Below are 18,504 nucleotides of genomic sequence, written 5' to 3'. Positions count from 1 at the left end.
TCTAGGTCCCTCACATACCCCCCTGCTTCCTTCTGCATCCTTCTGCTCAGAGTCTGATACTATGTGGGTTTTAAAATATCCATCGTTCATTCCCACCTGCTCATATTTTGGGATCTATCAGGGTATCTTGACACTCTAGGTTTGCTGTAGAGGTTGCACATGGATTTTCGTTGCTCTTTTTTGGGAGAGATTCAAAAAATACTCCATTGCCACTGCTATTATCATCTTCCTAAAATGTTGTCAGAACAGAGGCTCTCTAAGACAACCGCCATCCCTAGGAAAGAATGGCTCATCCTCTCATTCTGGGGAATCTTCATTTCAGAAGAATAGCCACAGTCACAGAGGAACCTCAGCACCACCCTGTGCCAGAGTGTGTTCGGCACGGGGGGCTGGCAGACTGCTGATGTAACAAATTCTGGGGAAGAGGATGGTTACTTGCAGGAAATTGGAGTCAGGCTAGCGATGATAACTATCACTGGCTTCAGGGTGGAGATCTCACAGCAGTGCTAAGTTTTCTCAGACAGTCCACTGAGTCAGGGAGCCTGGAGAGATTAATTAGGCCACGTGGGTAGTCTTCCTTGGTCAGCTCCTTCAGGAGTCTACAGACCTGTGTTGCTCTAAGTATGATCAACAGGCCGCCTGCCTCACAATGGGGGAGGGAGGTGCAAGTCTGATTTCTATGTCTGTCTGTGTGTCCCTTCCAAAACTGAAAATCGTGGGAAACTAAAGGATGTGCCTCTTAACTATTGAGAGGGACCCCCCATAAAGGCACCCAGGAGCACCCCCATAATACACACATTCCACACACAGCATTGACCCAATTTCAGACTTCAGTTTTAATTGCAAAGCTGCCCAGGGGAGCCAGGCTCTGACTCAGCCCTTACTTGCCCTTCCCCTCCCTCTTCTTCCGGTCCACCCCCACGCACCTTCTCGAGATGCACATTTGGGTCAGGCCAGCAGGGGGGCATTCTGCCAGGAGGAAAACCAGCGTCTTTCCACCACCACCCCCCAGGCCTGGTTCAGTTCGCTTTATTCCAGAGGGTTCGTGGAGGCAGTGAGGCTCTCGGCGGGTCCGGGCTCTGGAGATACAGGGGAGCCCTTCAGTGTCTGGCCCAGGGTGACCCCGCGTCGGGTGCTGCTCACCTCAGAGCCGGTGGCCTCCAACAGCTTGGCAACGAACCCCATGCCCGCCGAGCGCAGCAGGCTGCCGCCAGTGCACGCGTACAGCACGGGGTTTACGCTGCTGCTCAGAAAGGCCAGGGCGATGAACACATAGCGGGCCAGGCGTAGCCGCTGCCCCACGGGCCCGGACCCGGCGACCTTGCCCGCCAGCGCTCTGCCGGCCTCGGCCAGGTTCACCACGTGGTAGGGCAGCCAGAAGGCGGCGAAGGCCAGGATGATGAGCGCCACCAGGCGGCCGGTGCGGCGGCTGCGGTGGAATCGCCGGGCCTGCAGCCTGCGCCCGATGTCGGAGTAGCTGGCCACCACCACCAGGAAGGGCAGCAGGAAGCCGGTGAAGGCCTCGAAGAGCAGATGGAAGGCCATGTGTCTTTCATTGGGGTATTCCGGGAAGCAGATCTGGCTCCTGTTTTTCTGTAACACGGTGCGGTACACGATGACAGGGGTGGCCAGCAGAGCTGAGATCAGCCAGATAACTACCAGCACCCGGCAGGCAATCGCCTTGGTGCGCAGCTTCTGGGACACAAAGGGGCGGGCCACCGCCAGTGAGCGGTCCAGACTCATGACTGTGATTAGCAGGACGCTGGCATACATGCTGACTCCGCAAACATAGTGGAACAAGCGGCAGCCAGCCACTCCAAAAATCCAGGTACCTCTGGCCACAGAGTGGAGAAAAAAGGGGGCCGTGAGCAACACGGCCAAGTCCGCCAGGGCCAAATTCAGCACCAGCAGTGCAGTGACAGAGCGCTTCCTCATCTTTACCAGGATGCTCCACACCACAAAGCTGTTGCCAGGGAGCCCCACAACCAGAGCCACTGACAGTAGGACGATAGTCAGCAGAGAGATGAACATGGCACCTCCTGAGGAGGGTGCTGCCGAAGATGTAACGTTCCTGTCCATTGCAAGGACCTGGGGGGTGAGGTGGACACACACATGAGGGTAGGGGCCCAAGGAGTTTCCTGACACCGTGGACAAACCTAGCGAGAGTGCACTAGTCTTTCTCCAAGGTCAGCCGCACCTTTGCAATATCCTGCCCTTGTCACTGCCGACTGACCTGTCTTAGGAGAGCCAGCTGATGAGAAAGACTAATTTCCTAACTGGGCCCTGGGGCCCCTTCCTGCCACAGACCCAATTGCAAAATATACAGCAACAGCAGCGGTAGCGTTTCCAGACCCTTTCAGCCTCCTTCTCTTTGGACACCTTCAAACCCAAAACCAGTCTGGGGAGATTTCCTTACCAATGCTGCACCCCTCAAAAGGCTGGCTCCTCTGTCCTCTGCACTTAGTCCCCTCAGACCCACTGACACCCTCCAATCCCCTACCCATTCTCCCCAGAGATGCCCAGGGTCCACCAGGAATAACATGGATGGTGAGGAGTTCATAGAAAGGAGAGAACAAATCCTCCTGAGTCCTTTTATCCCTGGTCAGGCTTTCTTCAGAAATTCCTTTTCACCTTCTGTCATGGCTGCACCCCGCCCCTCCACCACCTCCCCTCCTCCCAGGATCCTTACTTACAGGCTTTGCTGGTTACTGGTTGGAAGCTGGTGCCAATCCCACGGTCAGAGCAGGGTGGTGTAGCCTATCTCCAGATCCGCCCCAGTGCCCGGGGTCTGGCCCCAGGTCTGGGTGCTGTCAGCTAAAAGTCAGCCAGAGAGGAAGTACCATGGAGCAGGGGAGGGGGAAGACACATCTTCCTGAGGGTGGGGCTGAACCTCCTATCCCTTCCCTACACTAGGAGGGTGGATAGTCTTTGTGTTCCAGAAGAGGCCAGCAGGAAGAAGGACCCTCAGGGGTGGGACCAGATGAGAAGAGCCCAAAAAGGGGCAATGAGAGGAAAGAGGGGTGCAGGAGTGAGTAGGCTGGGGTGTGGCCTCAGATGCAGGCCTAGACTAGAGAATTGGACAAAGTAATAAATTGTGTCATATAGTAGGAGGAGGGAGGGAAGTTAGAGAGGGGAAATGGGCTCAGATTGAGGGCACAGAATGTCGGGTATCTTTACGTTTTGTGTGAACAAGTAGATTTTTAGATTAATAGGAAGTACAGGTTAGAGCTGTGGTTGGGTTCTGAGTTCATGACTTAAAGAGGTCAGCTTCTCCTTGGCTTGGATTCAAGCTATGAGAGGCGTTAGGGGAAGAGGGCCCTCTTCCAGCATCCACATCCCTCTTATCATTTAAAATGATTTGTTCCATCCTAGGCAATCAGTTCTCCCTTCTCTTGGTAGAAGCCAAAGTCCAAAGGGTCTCCACAGTATCACACAGAATGCCAATTTCTTCCCCTTCCTCCCACTGCTTGCCTTGTGCTTGCCCATGTGGTTACCCTGCCACATGAGTTTGGATTTAAGATCTGGGCACTGAGCAAGGAGGTCAGCACCCCATCTCTCCTACCTTCCCACAGCTGACTGTCTAGTCCCACCTTAAACACACAGAGGAAGTAGAGACTGAGCACAGGGAAAAGGCACGAGGGAGTGGGGGCACTGATGCCTCATATGTGCCCTGCCAAGGGGGGAAACCAGGACTATAGAAAGGGAAACAGCACCCAAAAGTGTCTCTCTTCTCCTTCCTCCTCTCTTGAACTCTCATGTAGAAGCTAAGGACTGAAAAGTCTTTCCTTCAATCTAACCATGAGCCTTCCTGCTTCCCTTCCAACTCTGTCACTCTCAGGAAAGATGCTGAGTGTAATGGTGGTCAAGGATGTCCCTTACCCTTTGCAGCGTCCCCACTTTCTCTGAAGAGCAGAGTTGACTCAGTAGCTATCAGGCAGAGGATATGATGAAAAGAAATGGGCTGAAACCACAGCAAGAACTAAGGGCAGGGTTGAGGAAGGGCTTTCTGACCACAGAGGGTGTACGAGACAGGGAAGTTAGGGACCCTCCTCCCTAGTGCATGAGGACAGGAAGAAGCCTCTGCATTCGGTGTTTCAGGATCAAAGCTTGTGGCTCAGAGCTCCAGGGTCATTTCGAGGCCCCTCTGACACAAATAGGTTGTCTTTGCCTCTTTCCCCAAGCTTCTCCCCACCTCCGTCTCTGTCCATGGCCTTTCTTCTTTCATACCATACTCTAAGCATACCTGCCTCCCAAGTCCAGTGCTCCATCTCTAACCCCAGTTTTGGTGGCCCTGGTGTGACCCTGAGGACTAAATTTCCTTTGCTGTCTCCCTTGAGCTCTGCCTGGGTGGTGTGAACAGTCACTAAAGCAGGCCTGGTGTAATGGTCAGCGTGACCAGAACTCAGGTAACTAAGCACCTAAGTTTGCCAGGGGCTGAAGGGACCGTCCTGGGCAAACTAGGATGAGTTGGTCACCCTAGTGACCACACGAACTTAACCATCCGACCTTCATATGTATGTGCACGTGGACATCCCTTAAAAAGAATTCCATCCTACATCCCCAAACACAAAAGTGTCAGGATCCACAACAGTTTTGAGGCCTAGAAATAGAGAGATTCCAAACAATGGAGACTGGGAAGCATTGGTGAGGGTGGATGAGGAACAGCTAGCAATCTTGGGAGGAGTCAAGACTTGGTAGAGAGAAAAAGGAGAAAGGAAAGGTGTCACCAAGCTGAAAAATTCTTCCTGTCCTCCAAATATCCACACCATTGCTCATATCCCCTCATCTCCAACCCTCGAGTGTCCCCTGGGTGAATGAGTACCTGCTCCTGGGCCCCTTTTTGGTGTATTCAGAGAGGAAGATAAATGTCAGTCTCCCAGGGCCATTCCTCCACCGTGCCAACCACAAAACAGTCAGGAAAATTTTCGTTTCAAACTCCACAGATTGAGTTTCACCTTCCAGGGCCAGTGTTCCCCCCACTTGGCTCTTACAGACCCCAGAGAATAGATTCCATCCCCACCCCACATCCAAGAGCCCATATCTTTCCTTCTTTCTCCCTTTTATTCCAGAGTGGTTATATGGGTTGGCCTGAGGGAACCCGGGCCCATGGAGTGGGGAGGACAGGTCAAGATGCCACTGAAGGCTGGCTCTGACCCAGCAAGGAAACCATGTGGCTTCAGTACAAGTCATGCATGCTGAACCACCAGGGGGAGCACCTTTAAGCCATGGTGTAATAGCTGCCTAATGTCTTTCACAATAGCTAGTGGGAACAAGCCTGCAGCTCTGGCACATGGGCACATGCCAACCTGCAAGTGCACAGTATTCGTTAACATAGACCATCACCCTTTGAAATCCCTCAGTTTGGAGGAACCTGGGCCTGCCCCAGGTGTATGATAATTCTGCCCAGACAGATCCAAACTGTGGTCAGAAAAGGATTCCCAAATTCTCCAGAGTGCTTCCCTGAGTTCTAGGGGGTGATGGAAGGGGATAGAGAAGCGCAGGCCTGGTTGTAGGGTTTAGTGTCAAGGGTCCCATCCCTGACTGTCCTTCGACGCCCCGCCCCCAGGGTCTCCATTGTATGGGCCCTGCCCCACCACTTTGAGCCGAGGGATAGCTCGGAGTTCCATAGTCCCCTCCCTAGAGCAGCCGGACCCTCGGGCTTCTCCCGAGCCCTCAAAGAGCCGTGTGAGGAAACGGGGACCTGCGCGGGGCAGCAGATCCCCTGCGGTGAAGAGATAGAGCACCGGGTTGACGCTGGAGCTGAAGAAGGCCAACGCTGTAGTTCCAGCTCGAGCCGCCTGGCCGGCGCCGCCCAACCTCGCCAGGGTCCCTTCCCGTGGAGCCAGCGCGGCTACCGCCTGCACAATGTTGACGGCGTGGTACGGGGCCCAGAGCAAGCCGAAGGCGAGCACGATGGCGCTCACCAGCCGGCCCACCCGCGTGCCGTGTCTCCCGGAGCCCCAGCGGGCGCCCCGCAGCCGTGCCAGCGTCACGCTGTAGCAGCCGAGCACCAGCCCGAAGGGCAGCACGAAGGCGGTCAGAGTCTCCAGGATCAGGTGGGCGGCGGCCTGCGCCGGCGACGGGTGGCACAACTGGCACACGTTGTCCCTCCAGACGTGGCGGTAAACGGCGGCCGGGAGGGCGAGCAACAGAGCGGCCAGCCAGACGGCAAGCAGCAGGCGGTGGACCACGGCCGGGCTACGCAGCCGAGGCGCCAGGAAGGGGCGGGTGACGGCGAGGCAGCGCTGCAGGCTCAGCAGGCTGGTGAGCAGAACGCTGGCGTACATGCTGAGCGCGCATATGTAGTACACGGCCTTGCAGCCCACCTCGCCCAGCGGCCACTCCCTGCCCACCAGGAAGGCGACGAAAAGCGGCGTGAGCAGCAGCACCGCGCCGTCGGCCAGCGCCAGGTGCAGCACGAGTGTGGCCGCCAGCGGTCGCCCCCGTGCAGGCCGCCAGCCCGCCAAGCTCCATACTACGAAGCCATTGCCGGGCAGCCCCAGCAGCGCCGCCAGCAGCAGGAAGACCGTGCCTGTGGCCCGCGAGGCATTCCAGCTCAGCAGCGTCTCATTTCCAGGGGGACGGTAGCAGTCCCACATCCTTCTGTGCCTACAGGGGGCTGGAAAAAGCCATAGTGGGCATTCAGGTGTGAGGCAAAAGCCCATGTACCCCTGAGGCCAAGTGAGAATGGACAGTGCCACCCCCACTCCCCTCCTTCCTGATTCTTTTCTGTCTGGGAGCCTTGGCTTCCTCCGAGACCCCCCGCCCCAACTCAAACACTACCTCTTCTTGGAACCCAAATCCCCTTCTCTCAGTCAGCTGACCTCCCCAGTCCTGACTCCCAGGCTGTCACCACCTCCACCTTCACCCTTCTAGCCTGGCCCTCCTTCTTAATCCACCTCCGTTCCTTATACCTCAGGGCAAAAGTGAGTGGTGGGGAGAAAGGTGCAGGGCAGATCTACTTACCCAGCTGGGAGTTAGCAGGGTGAGGGCTCCCATGAGGGTCCTGGCGAAGGTGAAAGATAAAGCAGCAGTGGGCGAGGTGCCTGCTCCTGTCTTATGCCTTTTAGGTTTGCAGAGGGTGAGGCGAGAATGTGGAGGGAAAGGTGGGGCCTGTCCTAGGGCCCCTCCCTCACCCTACTCCTTCCCATCACTAACACGTCCAGGCGTGTGAGGTCCTGCCTCCCCAGGAAACAGGATAAGCTGAAGGCATACGGATAAGGTTCCCTGGTCATGTTGCTGAGTGAGTAGGGACACTGGGTCCTGCTTCTGCACTCATCGCAGCCCCAGCTCTGGTCCCAACCCTCCCAACCCTACAGCCCTTATGCTCTCCCGCCTTCCTGGCCTGCACTCAGCAGAGGTGACCCAAAATTCTCACTCCCTCAGCTGCTCTATCTTTGCCTTTTTCCAGACTCCTGACCCTGCTGAGCCTCCCTTTCCCTCAGCTTGCCACTTACCTCTCTCACCTCTTGCCTTGGGGCCTGCCAACGTCATTCCACCCTCAGGGCTGTCATGACAGCTGTCAGTGTAAAGCATGGTGCTAAGTTCTTTGGGGAATGGGGGATACATGGAGGTGTAAGTGGTGTATAAACTGGTTGAGGAGTCATAACACAACCATGAAGAGACCACATTACTGGGCTGCACCAGGATACAAGGCGAGAAAAAAAGGAAAGGGTACAGTGGTACAGACATACTGCAAAGAAGCCTTCTTTGGGTGGAGAGGTCAGGCAAAGCTTAGAAATGGAGAAATCTGAGGAGGACCTTGTAGATTGGTAATGTTGAGGGAAGGGGAAAGAAAGGCCCCTGCCAGTCAACAGCCAGAACTGGGGGCTCCTTGGTATTAGGTATGGTCAGAGGAATGAATCACGGAAGACCAAAATTGGTCTGTTAAAATTTATTTGGCGTGTTTGAGCTGCGGGAGGTCAGGTTAGAAAAGACCATAACCTCCCTGAGTAAGAGGGGTACAGAGTTTTATAGGAGGAGGAAAACAAAGCTGTTCCTGTTCAGTGCTTCAGGAGCTTTTCGTTGCATTGTTTATCATAACTGAGGGTTTGGGGGTGTGGCCATGTCCTCTTGTTCCATATCCTGCTTCCCATGCCATTGTCTGGGAATATTCAGGTCTGTCGATCATGGGCTCCTGTGAGAAACATGCAAGCCAGCAGGTACAAGCAAGCAGGGAGCAAGATAAGATGGCTTCTAAGATAAGATGGTTTCTATTCGGCACATTCCCAACAGTTTCTCTAGGCCTACGGCAGTTTCTGCTCCTGGCCTAACAAATTCACCCCCTGGAGGGAAAACAAGGTGGTGGTCAGTCTTCTGTGGCTGCTTCCTGCCTAGTGGGGGCATCGATCGGGATCCCTAATTAGAGTTTTGGGTGAGGGGGCTATAGCAGTGCTCTTGTAAGAGCATGGTGAGAGCTATTTGCCTGCCGGTAACTTCAGCTATGGTTTTTTGTATAAAGTTAATGAGCAGGTGGAGCAAGAAGGGGCCAAAACGTAAGAGGAGCAACAAGGTGATTAAGGGGCCTATGAGTGGGAGTAACCAAGAGGGGCTCAGGAGCCAGGAGGTCAAGGAACTAGTCGCCCCTTGACTGTTGTATTTGTGAAACCATTCTGCCCATTCATAAACCTTTTTGATACTGGTTTCAACTTGTCCTGAATTATTAATATAGATACAGCAGGTCTTGTTAATGACCACACAAAACCCCCTTGGTCTGCTAAGAGGTACTCTAGAGCAAGGCATTTGTTGAAAACAACATTGGCTAGTGAATCTAACTAACGACCTGGAGAGTTCTGCCAGGGCATCTGCTGTTTCTTGGGAAGTGTCTTCTACGGATTTAGTGAGCTCCCCTAAAGTATGTTCATGACAGGCAAAACCTCCCCAAGGGGCGGCAGCCGCAGCAGTAGCAATTGCTCCTGCTATCACAAGTCCGAAGCCCCTCTTCTGTCAGTGTGGGAGTGGGCTCTGGGTGAGGTTTAGAATGATAAGGCCCTGTGGGGTCAAGGTGCCTAGAGTGCAGTCTCCCCCATGTAGGGAATTATCAAGATGGGAATGTGCAATGGCCTTAAGGGGGTCATGTTGGTCAGTGAGCCAGTTGTTAGGAGTTCCGCATAGCCACATTAGGCCTGGTGGGCAGGGATAAAAGTGGCGTTGGTAGAGTTATAGCAGTTAAGGAGGATATACGACGGAGGGGAGATATAGATCTGAAAAGACCTATCGTGTTTCCCCAAAAATAAGACCTAGCCGGACAATCAGCTCTAATGCGTCTTTCAGAGTAAAAATTAAGACCCGGTATTATATTATATTATATTATATTATATTATATTATATTATATTATATTATATTATATTAATTATATTATATTAATTATATTATATTATATTATATTATATTATATTATATTATATTATATTATTATATTATTAGACCCAGCCTTATGTTTTAGTAAAGTAAGACCGGGTCTTATATTAATTTTTGCTCCAAAAGACGCATTAGAGCTGATTGTCCTACTAGGTCTTATTTTCGGGGAAACACAGTAGGTTGGGGAGCAAGTACACCAGTTTGTCTGAGTTAAGGGCATGGGTATAGGTAATCCTGTATTTGGGAGGTCAGCTTGGAAAGCAGATGCGAGAGCAGAAGAGAGGGAAGAGGAAAGCCAATAAGAAGTGTTGTTGAGCTCCTTCAGTGGGCATCAGGAACCTCTGGGAAGTGCACAGAATGCCTTCCGGAAAGACAAGGCTTTAACGCTCCTTGCAGCCTGTACTTGTCAGGGAGCTGACTGGACTGCCACAGCTTCAGACAAGACTCCTAGGCAGGAAAACAGAGAGACTTGCACTCATGTAAGGGGTTCACTGTTAGCTTCCATACAACTGGCCATCATAACTGCACCTGAAATCAGAGATGGGACACAGGGCACCAAAAGCTAAAGTCCTGATGTCATCAAAGGATGCCCCGCCACAAACACATTTCCTTCATGCCCATTAAGTGGCCAAGGGAGAAAGGTGAGAGAAAATGACTAATCCAGTGTGACTGAAGCAGATGACGGTTCTGCTAAACAAATCCACAGAAATGTTGAACCAGCCACTCCCCTACACCACAAAGGACAGAGCAGGACAGCAAGAATGCCAGGGTTCCAGACAAGATCCTGGAGATCCGTGGATCAGGACCCCTCTCCTCACACCCCACCCACGCACACTGCCTCACCTCCCATTTCTCCAAGCCCACCCATGATGCCCCTAAAGCTGCAGTTTATGGCTTTTTCAGTAGGTGGCAGCACAAATAACACATAATGCAGTTTCTCCACCTAGAAAGAAAAACACCGGAGCTCACATTCCGTCCTCTTACATAGTTCTAATTTACCCTCACATCACATGCTGCCGCCAGAGACAGACCCATACAAAACTTCCCTGGCTTCTGTGGGGCAACTCGGGGCCTTTATCCTTCCTCCTCGACCCCATCTAGGCCCCTCCCTGTCACCCTCCCCTTGGACTTTGCCCTTCTTACAGGCCAGGCAGGGGGCCAGAGTCCGGGCTTGACTCATCCCCCACCTCACTCGGGTTGAGTCCCAGGTCTGTAACAGAAAACATCAACACCTCAGCCCAGCACAGCGGAGAAGCACCCAGTCCAGAACTCTCCTGCTCTTTCCCTCCACCATGGAGTACCTCTCTGCCCTGAACCCCAGCGGTCTGCTCAGGTGATTTCTAATCTTCCTCTCCGGTCTCCAACTCCATTCAGCCCCTGGGAAACTCGTGAACCAATACCCCTTCCCCTCCCCATTTCCACTTCCAACAGCGGGCTTGTCCAGCTCTGAACCCCCCCCCCACTCCCACCCCATGGTCTCTCCCTCTCTCACTACTCTAATCCAAAAAGCTAGACCCTCCCTCCCTAACTCTAGCCACCCCACCCTCATCACTCCCAGGACATTCAGGAAACCGCTCACTCCTCGTCCTTTCTCCCCAACTACCAGGTCAGTATCCAACGTGAGCTCTGAGATTGGCCGTAGGGTCTGGACCTCAGTTCCACCACCCCAGCGACCTTTCCGTGTCTGCGATCATAAGCGGACCGCCCGGAAAGGTCTGACAGCTGCCACCCGCCAGGAACTGCTAGACAAGGTGAGTGAGCCAAGTCCCTGGGTTTCTAACGCAGGGGCAGCCAAAGGGCTCAAGAATTGAGAACTTGGAATGAGCAGCAGAAAGGGCTGAGGTTAGCTGGCTGCCCCTCCTGCTGAGGACTGCAGAGGGGTGTGAGCCCAATGACTTCTGCTGCATTTGGGTCCATCTCTTTTGTTTCAAGGAGTGGGCTTTTCTTTGGGTGTAGGCAAAGGAGTAGTTAAGGAGGGTTGCAGGGATAGAATTCACAAGTCAGTGTGGAATGGCAATTTGTGCGACAGACCAAGTTCAAATCCTGATTCTGCCACTTCCTAGTGTCAAACCTTGGGAAGTTATTTAAGCTATCAAAATGTCAATTTCTTCATCTATAAAAAGGGAATAATCATACACATGCTGGAATTGTTGAAAGGAGTAAAAGAAGATAATGAATGTAAAGTGCTACATAGATACCTGGCACTAAGGAAAACTCAAAATGGTTGTCATTATTACTGAAAACAGTTCTGGAGCACCCTATGAGGGTGGAGGAGAGTGAGGTGGGACACTGGAAATAAGATTCCATCGTGTCAGGCCCCATCAGGATAACGCCTTACACCCCTAGCCTACATCCATTCCTGAAGGATGGACTTCAAGATTACTTAGCTAGCTTCTCAATTCCAACCCAGGAGTGGCTTGGAGGGAAGCTGGGGAAGATGACACTGACAAAGCAGGAGCAAATGGGAAAAAAAGGTCTGCCCCTAGTGACGGTCCCCCAACAACTAAACACTGAGAGCTGGAGCTATGTGAAGAGATGGCACAGCGCTGGGAAGTAGAGTTGGGACAGCAACCAGTGTCTTGGGCCAACCAATGGATGCTGGGCTGCTAGACAGAAGGGACACAGGACAAGCTCTGCCATTTCCCTCCTGCTTCTTGCCACCGGGCAGGCACTGGAGACCCTGTCACTAAGTGGAGTGCTAACCCTGGTGCTAGAGGAGGACGGGACCGCTGTGGAGAGCGAGGACTTCTTCCAGCTGTTGGAGGATGACACATCCCTGATGGTGCTGGAGTTCGGGCAGAGCTGGAGTCCCAGCAGGGTGAGAGGCCCATAGCAGGGCCGCAACAGGCCACCAGTCCTTTCTCTCTCTCCCAAGCCTCTTCTCTTTCCTAACCCTGATCTTGGGGGCAGAGGTGAGTTGTTGTCAAGGACACCTTACAGTGGACAGACAGCAGGTCTGCCCCAAGGTTGATGAGGATTGGTGGTGGATGTCAGTAGGTGAGGGGCCAAGGCACTCATGGGGGTACCCTACTCTACAGAGTGGGGTGCTGTCGTATGGCTTCGGCCGGGAGAAGCCCAAGCACAGCAAGGACATCGCCCGCATCACCTTTGACGTGTACAAGCAAAACCCTAGAGACCTCTTTGGGAGCCTGAACATCAAAGCCACATTCTACGGGCTCTACTCCATGAGTTGTGACATTCAAGGACTCGGCCCAAAGAAAGTACTCAGGTCAGAGACCAACATGTTCCACTTCCCCATCCCTCCAGTTGCAGTCCCATAATTCCTTCTCCTGTGCTCACCTACCCCATTAGCTCTCCTTGGTGAAGAGCCCCCAGCCCCCAGCGCTATGGCTTCCTTCCGGCCACCTGACTGCCTCCTCTCTGCCCTTCAGGGAGCTCCTCCGATGGACCTCCACACTGCTGCAAGGCCTGGGCCAGATGTTGCTGGGAATTTCCTCCACCCTTCGCCATGTAGTGGAAGGGGCTGGGCAGTGGCAGCAGCAGGGTCGCCTTCATGCCTACTGAGAAGAGCTCTGAGCTTCTGCCCCTAGACTCATTCCAAGGGATGGCTGTAAGGCCTGTGACGGCATCAGGTTTGGGGACCTGCAGACAGTGCAGACTAGATAATTCACCTGGTTTCCCACTGTCCTCTAATCCCATCAGCATAATGCCTTAGCCCCCTAGCCTACACCCATTCCTGAAGAACGCTGTCCCTTCCTAGCCATCTTGCCAGCCTCCCACCTACCCTGAAAGGCACACGCCCATCCCAAGCATCTTGATCCCACCCTGACTGCTGCTACCTCTAGATGTCCTTCCAGTTCTTCCCGTCCCTGAGCTCCCAGTGCACTGAAGTCAGCCCTCGTGGACTTTACCTGGAGATCTCTATTTCTTTGTATCCTTGCTGCCAAGAATAACAAAGATGTTTCCAATAAATATATAAAAATGTTTACCAATAAGACGTTGACTCCAATTTAAACTGGGAGGGGGACACGATAGACACACCCTTCCCCCTCCCCCATCAACACCCAGTTCCAGATCCCAAGGCCTCAGTCTTCAAGTATTGAATTCAAAACCCGCCTCCGCTTGGCCACCACGCCCTGCTGCTGTTCCCAAGCTTCTCGCCGCTTCAGGAAGGTAGTCAGGGCCACGTTTCGAGCCACATGGTGGCCAAAGGGATCTTTTATCAGCTCCTGGTTCCGCTCCCCTGCAAAGGGAACCATTCATGCTCAGTATCAGCTGCAGTTATTCACCCACTTCGAAGAGATTCTACTTGGGATGAAGGTCTCTCCATTTCCCCTGGACCCTGGGCTTGCCTCAGGATAGACTTAACCCCTCACTCTCCAAAGAACAGAAGCTGGGAGGAGGGGTGGGTGCACGGGGCTGCACAATCAGCAGAGGGGAAGGGGAGAGCAGACTGCTAAGTACCATGGCCAAGACCCCCCCTTTGGAACTGAAGTCTCTGCAGAATTTAAATCTACTCCCACACCACCCAGCTATTTGGAGTGAGGGAAGGAAAAGTCTGGAAAGGCCAAAGAGATGTGCTGGTACTCACCCAGCTCAGCAGCAATTTCCTTCCGGGCCCCCAAAGCTGCTCCACCCCAGATGGCATCTAGCACACGGCTGCCATGGCGACTGCAAGCCAGAGCCACATATTGTCCCTGCAGTGAGACAAGCAATGTAGGTCCCTCTAGGGCAGTCCACAAAAATTTGTTGGGCAGGGCAGGGGGCAGTGAAGTTTCAGAAGTTCAGAGGCTACGTCAAGACTCTGGGAAATACATACCCTCTCTCTGACTCTGAAGAACAGTTCTGGGGGAAGCTCGTGTTCTCTAAATGGGTAATGGCAGAAGAGTCAAACCAGAAGCCAGAAGTCTAACCTTTAGGGTCTTCAGCAATCGGCGGCGCTGCTTGCGTGTCACAGAGGGGCTGGTCAGGACGGCATCGAGCACATGGGAACCAGCAGGGCTTTGGGCCAGAGTCAGAAGTTGTGGGCCCGTCAAGGCACCCAGACTTCGAAGTATAAGGCTAGGCGTGGAGAAGTGTAACAGATGCTGGAGCAGTAGAGACCCAAGGACTGATACTTCCCCCAGGGCCCTGGCTGTGGCCATTTCAACCTGGGAGGACAGACAAAGGAAATTAGGAGGCAGCCACCAAATTGCCACCTCCACTTGAGTGAAGCTAGAGCTCTCACCACCCTCACCTCAGTGACAGGCTTCCTAAGCCCAGGGAGGCCTGGTCCCCAGTCAGTCACTGGCGTGGCCTCTCCCCTACCTCACCTGGTGCTCCGTAGGCACTGTCCCCTCCTCCTCCACCAGTCCATAGTACACCTCATAAGTCATCAAAGTGGCAAAGAGAGGCACACAGGCCACTTGTCGGGAAGAGGGCTCTGCACAGTGGAATGCCTAGACATGAAAATAAAACATAACGAATCTGAGAACTACCTCATCTTTAACCCCAATTTTCTAGCTAGGGGAAAGCAGTCAGGAGCAGTGAGAATGTCTAACTCCATAAGAATGTAAGCTACATGTGGACAGGATCTCATCTGCCCTACTGTATCCCAGCCTCTATACATGTAACAGAGATCAAGTAGATATTTATTCCTTAAATAAACTCTCTTCATTCTGAGAGACAGTTTTCATCACAGGGATACGAGATGGCTTTGGCCTCATTTTCCCCTGTTATCTGTGAACTCCCTGGGCATTAAACTTCTTGGGGACAGAGATACAAAGACTAAAGACTCGATAAGTCTTAGAGGTAGAATTTGAACCGAGGGCATGAATGAGTTCCAGGTAAGACCCACTCACCTCTAACAACAGCTGCAGGACCTGGGCTTGGTGAGTCCCAATTCTGCGGCAGGCCCCCACCAGAGCAATGACTACCCCTGGGTGACCCTGGGCCAGCACAGCTTCCAGGGCAGGGCTCAGCTCCTCAAACACGGGGGACAGCTGAGCGGAGACATGGGATAAAGAATCTTTGTCATTTTGGTAACTGTGAACTAAATTATTCAGACAAATCTTCCTGCCAAAAACAACTAAAAATGCTAGATGAAACATAAAAGCATTGCCAATATCAGGACTTTGGTTTGGCTGGATAAGGAAGGTCCAGGACAAGGGCACATTCTTCGAGATGCCACCTCACATGGGGAGGGGACTTTAAATGGCCATACTCTCAGGGTAAAGGAGAACTAGAATCAAACCTGCCCTTCCCCGCTAACTCCTAACCCACAGGACCCCAGGGAGCACACCTTGGCACTAAGCAGCAAAGGAAAGGAGAAGCTATGGCAACAGCTCCAGCGTTCACGTGCATCTGTAGACAAGTACCCAGTATGAGTGGGCCATGAAACCTCAAGCTGCTAACGGATATTGGCACCTTAGAGAAACCAAAGCACATCCTTTCTGGGAAGAAGACACCTTCACCCTAAGCTCTGGGAAACACCCAGGAATAACTGTTTAAGGGGAATAGCCAGCACACAGTCAGAGATACAGAGGCAGGCACACAATAAAATAAGGCCCAAATAACAGAAACAAGAGAGTACAGAAACAGACCCAGCCAAGTTCTCAACTCACTAGCTCAGGAGTAGAGATAGCATCCAGTAAACGCTGCAAAGGGAAATTGGCAATAGGATGTGCAGCCAGGGTCTGCAGCTGCCCTTGGAAGTGATCCTCAAAGAGGCTCTGGAGCCTCGGGGGCTCCAACACCAGCAGCATCTGCTCTAGGAGTCTGGAGCTCGTCTGATCCCGCAGAAATAGCAGTAGGGGGCTGGGGACAAGGAGAAGGTAGTCTTAACTCCACTTCATCCAAAATACCTACATCTCCTCATTCATTTCACACAGCCCCATCAATCTTGGTTAATCCTGAGGCCCTGACCATACCTGCCATCTGCTGAGGAACTGCGGTTACTCAGGTAGCCAATCACAGCATTACAGAGGTGGGCACAAAACTGGGGCAGTTTGCGGTGTAAGATCTGCAAGGCCACTTGAAGGCAGAAGCTGGAAATCTTGTCAGTGACAAACACTGTGGGGAGAGAGCAGAAATAATAAAAGCACCTTCCCCCAAATTCAGACAGCCTATACAACCTCAAACCTCAAGTAACATGGTACAAGGGATTATGGACACAAAGCGTCTATAAAGAGTCTTTGCAACATCAAATCAGATCAGATTTGAAAAGAAGAGAAATAAGATGGTCTAAATAAGGGCCTTATTTGAAGATAATCACCTCTAGAAAAGTAGATCTTAGACTCTCCTATTTCCCTCCTTACCAGCAATGTCCTTCAGAAAGCAGGAGCTCAGATCCTGAAGACGCTTCAAGAAGGATTCAGGAACCTCGAAATCAGTTGGTTTACTTTCCCGAGTTGGGGCCCTTTGTGCTTCTGAAGGAAGATCAAGAGTGTGCAGCAATGAGATCACAAACTACCATCCAAGAGGGAGAAGAATTCCACAGATGAATAAGGACTCAACTTAGAGAGGCAGTATACAACTAAATATCTCTTCTCAGCTAGATGACTGAATTAAGATTACATTTCTATTTTAATTTTTCTAAGCAACATCAACCAGCTCTCCCATTATCCATAGGAAATAGTCTAAATTCCTCAGCCAGGAATTCAAGGTGTTCCCAAATCAGGCCTCATCTAAACTCTCTAACCTTATTTCCCCGAGTTTTTAAAAATGAAGGTCCCTGACTATGAGCGCATCATGAAATCAATTTAGTGGGCCTCAACCAGCACCTTTTTAATGGAATGGACAGAATAAAATTAAAAAGGAAAGAAAATATCAGAGTGAGATGCATGTAGTGCGGGTATTATTTCCTGAACTTTTGCTTGAATCCAGTATGTGTATGAATACAAATGTACACTGAGTCATGTGTCGCTGTCCCCTGAACACACCTGTGCGTCCTCACTGTGGGCTTCTGTGCAAACCAATCTTTGGCCTGCAAAGCCCTGTCCTAATTTCTCTGCTAATTCTTCAAGGCCATAAGAATTAGTCTTCTGCTTACTCTCTCCTTCTGAACTTCCTAAACTCTCCTTTCCTCTAGGTCCACTTCCTTCCCTTGTAATACTTACCAGGTGACTGGGAGCCACGGTGTCTGGCTCTCTCAGACTCCAGAAGAGTCCCTCCTAACACCTGTAGCAGAGTTCTGACAACGAAGCTGCCATGTGTGTCTCCACAGTAGAAAAGAAAATCATCACACACCTCAGAGGCTAGTCCCAGGACCAACTCCTCCAGGGTCTCCAAGGGACCATCCTTCCCCTCCTCCTCCTCCTCCTCCTCCTCCTCCTCCTCCTCCTCCTCCTCCTGCTCTGCAGGGCTCCCCAGCAATCGAGGCAGCTGCAGCAAAGCACTTTGCACTACATGGACCCCGCATCGATGACAGGCCACAAAGCGCAAGTTGGAGCTCAGAGCAGCCCACACTCGACACAGAGGTTTCAGAGGACTGAACCCCAACAGTTCCTGCAGCATCTCACTGCCAGTCCTGTTTGTGGCCAAGGCTAGGGCTTGAGCCTCCACTTCCTTCAAAACATTGTGCACCATCAGCTCTGGAAAGATAATTAAATAAATATTTTAAAGAGACTAAGACGAGGATAAGGTTATGTTCCATCATTTAACCAAGGGGCTGGGAGTGAGGACGGCGATGCTCCCCGGGAACCCACCAAAATTTCCTTGCCTGTCTCGGATTTTATGCCCAACAAGTCCCTCTCTTGGTGCCACCCCGAAGATGCTCCTTACCTCGTTCTTCTCCGGTCTCCGGGGCCTCTTTCAGCGCCGACAGAGCCCGACGGAAATACCCCAGCGCTTCGGGGCTCAGATGAGGATGCGGATCTACAGACGGCTCCGAGCGCCCGTCGGGAGGCGGGCAGGATTGTTGCTGGCGTCCTGATGGAGGACGCCCCGACCCCTTGGCCCCGCGCCCCCGTTTGCCACCGGCTGGGAACCCGCGCCGGGACTTATGGGCGGAGCGCGGACCCAGCCCCATGGGTGCTTTGGGCCCTCTCCGCCCGCGAAGGCTTCCTCGGCCGCAGCGGGACAGCACCCACCCAGGTGCGGGCTGACTCCCTACAGAGCTTAGTCTCCCCGGCGTGCTCAGGACGCAGCGCTCACGTCATAACTCCGCGACCGCCCCAAGCCGGGCGGGAGGGGGTGTGTCCCCA

At 52.7% G+C, this 18,504-nt stretch overlaps 4 protein-coding genes across 4 annotated transcripts; 1 reads left to right on the top strand and 3 right to left on the bottom strand.

Annotated features, from left to right (window-relative positions):
- Positions 1-821: 821 nt before the first annotated feature.
- Positions 822-2,814, bottom strand: LTB4R (leukotriene B4 receptor). Its single transcript, XM_019714412.2, has 2 exons — positions 2,694-2,814; positions 822-2,088 (listed from the first exon to the last, which is right to left on the bottom strand). The coding sequence occupies exon 2, from the start codon at positions 2,077-2,079 to the stop codon at positions 1,030-1,032; it is 1,050 nt and encodes a 349-aa protein (XP_019569971.2). The 5' UTR covers positions 2,080-2,088; positions 2,694-2,814; the 3' UTR covers positions 822-1,029.
- A 2,707-nt stretch (positions 2,815-5,521) lies between these two features.
- LTB4R2 (leukotriene B4 receptor 2) lies at positions 5,522-9,277 on the bottom strand. The gene is made up of 2 exons (XM_019714411.2): positions 6,967-9,277; positions 5,522-6,619 (listed from the first exon to the last, which is right to left on the bottom strand). The coding sequence occupies exon 2, from the start codon at positions 6,597-6,599 to the stop codon at positions 5,523-5,525; it is 1,077 nt and encodes a 358-aa protein (XP_019569970.1). The 5' UTR covers positions 6,600-6,619; positions 6,967-9,277; the 3' UTR covers position 5,522.
- Positions 9,278-10,536: 1,259 nt separating this feature from the next.
- Positions 10,537-13,317, top strand: CIDEB (cell death inducing DFFA like effector b). Its single transcript, XM_019714407.2, has 5 exons — positions 10,537-10,694; positions 10,968-11,112; positions 12,030-12,179; positions 12,400-12,590; positions 12,754-13,317. The coding sequence occupies exons 1-5, from the start codon at positions 10,654-10,656 to the stop codon at positions 12,884-12,886; spliced, it is 660 nt and encodes a 219-aa protein (XP_019569966.1). The 5' UTR covers positions 10,537-10,653; the 3' UTR covers positions 12,887-13,317.
- On the bottom strand, positions 13,284-18,461 carry NOP9 (NOP9 nucleolar protein). Its single transcript, XM_019714403.2, has 10 exons — positions 18,083-18,461; positions 17,419-17,892; positions 16,618-16,728; positions 16,231-16,372; positions 15,925-16,117; positions 15,163-15,303; positions 14,635-14,760; positions 14,236-14,472; positions 13,914-14,019; positions 13,284-13,565 (listed from the first exon to the last, which is right to left on the bottom strand). Exons 1-10 carry the CDS (start codon positions 18,327-18,329, stop codon positions 13,408-13,410), a joined length of 1,935 nt encoding a protein of 644 aa, XP_019569962.2. The 5' UTR covers positions 18,330-18,461; the 3' UTR covers positions 13,284-13,407.
- Positions 18,462-18,504: the final 43 nt, after the last annotated feature.

This window comes from Rhinolophus sinicus, linkage group LG03, assembly GCF_036562045.2.
Source record: "Rhinolophus sinicus isolate RSC01 linkage group LG03, ASM3656204v1, whole genome shotgun sequence".
Lineage (NCBI taxonomy): Eukaryota > Metazoa > Chordata > Mammalia > Chiroptera > Rhinolophidae > Rhinolophus > Rhinolophus sinicus.
The sequence above is the reverse complement of the archived record's forward strand: the minus strand, read 5'-3'. Positions and strand labels throughout refer to the sequence as shown.

Excerpts from the sequence above, each read along its gene's own strand:
- LTB4R (XM_019714412.2), bottom strand. The coding sequence starts at position 2,079 with ATGGACAGGAACGTTACATCTTCGGCAGCACCCTCCTCAGGAGGTGCC.
- LTB4R2 (XM_019714411.2), bottom strand. The coding sequence starts at position 6,599 with ATGTGGGACTGCTACCGTCCCCCTGGAAATGAGACGCTGCTGAGCTGG.
- CIDEB (XM_019714407.2), top strand. The coding sequence starts at position 10,654 with ATGGAGTACCTCTCTGCCCTGAACCCCAGCGGTCTGCTCAG. Across the intron at positions 11,113-12,029 it reads GCCAGGAACTGCTAGACAAG|GCACTGGAGACCCTGTCACT; the intron begins GTGAGTGAGCCA and ends GCCACCGGGCAG. Across the intron at positions 12,591-12,753 it reads GGCCCAAAGAAAGTACTCAG|GGAGCTCCTCCGATGGACCT; the intron begins GTCAGAGACCAA and ends TCTGCCCTTCAG.
- NOP9 (XM_019714403.2), bottom strand. The coding sequence starts at position 18,329 with ATGGGGCTGGGTCCGCGCTCCGCCCATAAGTCCCGGCGCGGGTTCCCA. Across the intron at positions 17,893-18,082 it reads GGAGACCGGAGAAGAACGAG|AGCTGATGGTGCACAATGTT; the intron begins GTAAGGAGCATC and ends TTATCTTTCCAG. Across the intron at positions 15,304-15,924 it reads CTATCTCTACTCCTGAGCTA|CTGTCCCCCGTGTTTGAGGA; the intron begins GTGAGTTGAGAA and ends GTCTCCGCTCAG.